Below are 5,408 nucleotides of genomic sequence, written 5' to 3'. Positions count from 1 at the left end.
AGCAATCAAATAAGTACTTATGGAACATATTCTCAAATAAACACTTCTTGGACATATCTCGAAAATTATGAATGAATTTTGATTGTCAATTGAAACATTAATCAATCTAATATTATTTAAAATGCAGAAAATAAGTTAAACTAACTTCATTTTGACGAGAATTTTTTTAAATTTTCATGAAAAATTTGCTGAAATGAGTGAAAATTTAAAAAAACGGTGTATTTTCCAGGATAAAAATCCGTACAATCCGTACAATTTTTGGGTTAAAAAAAAACAATCCGTACAATCCGTACATTTTGGCCACCCTGTACTTAAAAAAGCAGAATTTTCAATTTTTTTGTCTTATTTTGTTCGCTTATTTTTATGCTAAAACTAGATGAACCATTCAAAAAATCAAGAAATTTTTATAGTCTCTTTTTTTAATTGTTCAGGTTTGGATTTTTAGAGAACCATTTTTTTCTTCAGTTTTTGCTGGACTTTTTGCCTCTTAAATCCGGATCAGTTCATCCGCATATTTCTGCTGGTCCGGATCCAGGAAGCAAAAATCTTGCGGATCCTAAGCAATGAGTATATATATGGGGAAATTGATTTGTGATATACTGTATACGGATGAGGAAATTTATCTAAGATATAAGGTAAACTGATTGGGCAATTTAACTGAAATATACAGTATACAGAAGGGGAAATTTATCTGAAATATACGGTAAAAAGTGAAAGCGGAGACTAACCTTGGGTTCAGCCTGATTTAGAGGATCCTTTAAATGCTCCCGGTAATCCAGCACCTTGATTTGGTTAATTATGTTATTAATTATATATCTTACTAAGCTTACAGGGCGCTTAGTTCTGTCGTTTTGACGTTTGTTGGATACAAACAATATATGATAATACAACAAGCAAACAAGCAAAGAAAACAAATATACAGAAAAGTCAATTAAAAGCATAAATAAAAAATATAGAAATATATACAATTAAGGTTACTTTACGCCCATCTTAGCTTTTTGATATTGATCTATTTGCAAGACTTTGGCAATAGCATGGGGAAGAGGGGTTTAAATACCTGAATAGAGAGAGAGGGTACAGTTCTACTTTTACACCAACAACAGACAGTGTTCAGATTAGAATCCTCAGCTGTCCAACCTGCCATTATCTCCTCATCAAACAGGACGCAGCCACATTGTCTAGTTAATAAAGTTTATAAATATTCAATCAGTTAATATATCAGATAAAAAACTTCATGTTTCAACTACATCAAATGCATCAACTACATCAACTACATCAACTGCATAAACTGCATAAACTGCATAAACTGCATCAACTGCAACAATTGCAATAACTGAAAAAACTGCATTGACTGCATCAACTACATCAACTGCATCAACTACATCAACTGCATCAACTACATCAACAGCATCGACTACATCTGTAGTAAATGCCTTACCCCTAGAACCGCTATTAGGCTCGAATCAATACAGGTACAACTCAATCCCTTTCCTAGGTCTATGAGGCATTAGAACTTATCAGTTCAACTTTACTATCAAGGTCAATCCTGACACAACTTTATCTATATCCTTTGTTATATGAGGATATATTTTCTCTGACTGTAAAACAAGCGGAGTGGTATTATTACAACAGTATACCAGCAATATCTATCTTTCAATAAAGCGATTCAGGATTCGCTAACAGAGAAACAATTACTCTCACACCGTAATCAAGGCGGAGTATTATTACAACTGACATTTAGATTTTTCTACCTTAATGATTAATTTAATAGACCTAATTACAAGTTCTGTGTTTCTATGTTACAGATTTAGTTGATTGACTTGATTACAAGTTCTGTGTCATATATATATCAACGTAGTTAAGCCAATCACAGTACAGGTTTAACATAGTCATTTAGAGACGTAGCTGGGTTAGGTTTATTGCAATACAAGTTTTGCGTATTTATTAATAAGCGAAATTAGGGTTTACAGACAATGTACAAAGTATATAACTATGGGATTTATTACACATCCAACTGCATTAGCTGCATCAGCTGCATAAACTGCATCGATCAACTGAATCAACTGCACCAAATGCATCAACTACATCAACTGCCTCATTAACTGCATCAACTGCATCAACTGCATTAACTGCATCAACTGAATCAACTTTAACAACTATGCATCATAAACTGCATCAACTGCTTCAACTCAGCATCATAAAATGCATCAACTATGCATCATAAACTGCATCAGCTGCATCAACTCATTTAAAATCTAGTGGAAGTTTTTGTTAGTTTAATGGAGAAACCGCAATTAAAATTATTAATTTTCAGAAAGAAAAACAACGATAACTCAGAAATTAAGAATTTAAGAAATTAAAGGCCCCACTTCAAATTACGTCGACAGTACCTTTCATTGTTTTTATAAAATGTGCATCATAAACAGCATAAACTTTGCATCTTAAAATGCATCAACTGCATCAGCTGCATCAAATCTGCATCATAAACTGCATCAACTCAGCATCATTAACTGCATCAAATACATAAACTCTGCATCATAAACTGCATCATAACCTGCATAAACTGTATCAACTCTGCATCGTAAACTGCATAAACTGCATCATAAACTGCATCAACTACATCAACTCTGCATCATAAACGGCATCAACTGCATCAACTGAATCGAATACTTCAACTGCATAAACTGAATCAAATACATCTACTGCATAAACTGCATCAACTCTGCATCATAAACTGGATCAACAACATCAACGCTGAATCATAAACTGCATCAACTGAATCAATTACATCAACTGCATCTACTCTGCATCATAAACTGTATCAACTACATCAACTCTTAAGTAAGTGTAGTTTGGGCGAAACGAGAGTTGGGTGAAATGTAATTAGGATGAAACATAGTATTGGGTGAAACGTGAATTGAGTGAAACGTTTTATTGTGTTAAAAGTTTTTGGGTGAAACGTTTTGGGTGAAACGTTATTGGATGAAACTTGATTGGGCGAACTGTTACCACACCGCCCGGGGGACGTGTTAAATTCTTACATGCATCTTGATGTTGAAGTAATATAGACGGATATAGCAGTTATCCCATCCTTCTCCTCTAGGTTCGATCTACTGTAGAGAGCTTCAAACTGTTCTGTTATATCAGCTGCTCTCCTGGTCTGGGGCTGGGGGACCTACAGTACAGTTTATTATGTACCATGGAGCCGAAATTTTATGAGAGTATCGTTGTACAAAACTCCCGAGTTTTCCTTTTTGGGATCTAAACATTTTCGTAAATTTTATTTTTAGAAACAAGAAAACAAAAAGTGAATGAAAAGAAACCACATGAAATAATATTTCTAAACAAAACATTGTCATCATTAAAACTGCCTGACCCCATTCATGAAGCCAGGTCTCCGATACTGGGTTTCATCACGTTACTCCGTCTTAAGTTTCAGTTTCGGGCTCGGGGTAGTTAAATTATCATTATCATGTATCACGTGACTCAACGAGAAATATCAGATTTAAAATATAAACATTAGTCATTAAGACGTCATGAAGAAGGGAACTCATCATTTTTTGAAATTCCAGGGAGGGGGAGGGGGCTCAGCCTTCCTCTGGATGATGAAGACGACATTTTTTTTTACAACATGTACAATTGACAAGATAGGTTTTTAACCTGAAAAATATTTACACAAATTTTATAAGACCCTAAATTCTCATGTCTGGATTCCCAGATTGCACACAAAGCATCAAACTTTTCACTTATGATTAATTTATTAAATAAATAAGTTCTTACCTTTACAGTTTCTCCCCAAAGATAGTTTCCTAGTGCTTCTGCCAGATTATACCATGTATCCTGCACAATTTATTCAAGAATTAAAGATAGTTTCCTAGTGCTTCTGCCAGATTATACCATGTATCCTGCACAATTTATTCAAGAATTAAAGATAGTTTCCTAGTGCTTCTGCCAGATTATACCATGTATCCTGCACAATTTATTCAAGAATTAAAAATCAAATTAATAAGAATCAAATCAGCAAATCAGAACACTGAACAAACAAAAAAAACTCTAAAAATCTACCAACCTGATGAATATCTGACGTTTGCTGCTCTACTCCTGTTCTCCTACTGTCAGTGCTGCTCTGAGAAACCTTATCCTCTTCCTGTTCAGATAAAGTGGAAGCAGGAGCAGGGGACACCATCTCTTCATACCTGAACACAGGTTTAAAAAATGATGCGGATCCAGGTCATGAACTTTTTTTACCGTTTTTTTAACATTGGCCGAATAATTTAGGAATTATTTTTCTTCCTTTCTTCACTTATTTTTACGCAACAACTTGATGAACCATTTAGAGATAAGGACATCTTTGATAATCTCTCTTTTTTTAACAGTTTAGTGACAAGTTTTGAGAGCATAACATTTTAGTGTGCAGTTTTTCGTTGATATATTGCACTTGAATCCGGCTCCATGGATCCAGGAAGCCCCAAATGTTGCGGATCCAACGGATCCGGATCCTGATCACTGGTTAGAAAATTGTTAAAAACCTACTTCTTGCTGAGGTTTGTAGCGGCAGAATTTGACCAGGTTTTGATTGTGTTGAGAGCGTCCTTGGTTGAGACCTGGGTCTGGGGGCTCATCCAACCAGAGAGCAGAGCCTTACCTTTCCGCAATCCAAGGTTCGCAGCTTTACTTCCTGAGGTGAAAATATGAAAAAATACCTGACCAAACTTTTTCCTTTTTTCTTAACCCATTTAACAATTGTCTGCTAGAAATGTTCTTTTTAAAATGTTTGCCCCTTAACATATTTTCATGACTTATTATATTTCTTCGGAAAACCACATAGCTGGACATCAAAAGGAAAGTTGTGAACGTACTTTTACTCAAAAAATCATCTATTTTTCCAATTCTTCGGAAAAAAAACGCTAAAAATATGCCTAAAAATTAAACATACTTAAAAACTGAGGGAAAATTTATTTTCAAGTGAGAAGGGGGAAGGATTTTTTCAAGAACATAAATATTTCTGTATTTTGAATACTCCATTTCAATTCAAATCAAATAAAAATCCGAATTTAAAAATCTAGATAATTCGGTGGTAGGCGATTATACCAATACCAAGCTTTTTTCGAATTACAAGTTAACAAGTAATTAATGAAAAACTTTTTTAATCAACAGATTTTCTTTGTATTCAGGCTTAGGGCATCCTTGCTATTTAAAAGCTTAATATAAATCAAAATTTATATCTAAAGTCGTCTTCCTTATATTGACATCATCGGCTACCACTGTAGGTGTCGTGAAGCACCCTGGATTACCTGCTATAGACTTGAGACCTGAGCCTGCTAGACTAGATAGAGAACCAACAATACCATTACCAGTTCTAGACAATCAACAGTAAGAATAACAGCAATCCCCAAATATGGGGGGGG

At 34.5% G+C, this 5,408-nt stretch overlaps 1 protein-coding gene across 1 annotated transcript in view; it reads right to left on the bottom strand.

Annotated features, from left to right (window-relative positions):
- LOC111711372 (DENN domain-containing protein 4C) overlaps positions 1–5,408 on the bottom strand; it is a 34,911-nt gene that overhangs the window by 7,393 nt on the left and 22,110 nt on the right. The window contains exons 31-37 of the mRNA XM_023485713.1: positions 5,295–5,359; positions 4,534–4,678; positions 4,070–4,196; positions 3,781–3,840; positions 3,042–3,175; positions 1,058–1,178; positions 729–782 (exon numbers count right to left, since the gene is read on the bottom strand). Coding sequence (XP_023341481.1) covers positions 729–782; positions 1,058–1,178; positions 3,042–3,175; positions 3,781–3,840; positions 4,070–4,196; positions 4,534–4,678; positions 5,295–5,359 — 706 coding nt within the window. The remainder of the gene's footprint in view (positions 1–728; positions 783–1,057; positions 1,179–3,041; positions 3,176–3,780; positions 3,841–4,069; positions 4,197–4,533; positions 4,679–5,294; positions 5,360–5,408) is intronic.

The sequence above is a fragment of the Eurytemora carolleeae genome, unplaced genomic scaffold, assembly GCF_000591075.1.
Source record: "Eurytemora carolleeae unplaced genomic scaffold, Eaff_2.0 scaffold1097, whole genome shotgun sequence".
Taxonomy (NCBI): Eukaryota; Metazoa; Arthropoda; class Copepoda; order Calanoida; family Temoridae; genus Eurytemora; species Eurytemora carolleeae.
The sequence above is the reverse complement of the archived record's forward strand: the minus strand, read 5'-3'. Positions and strand labels throughout refer to the sequence as shown.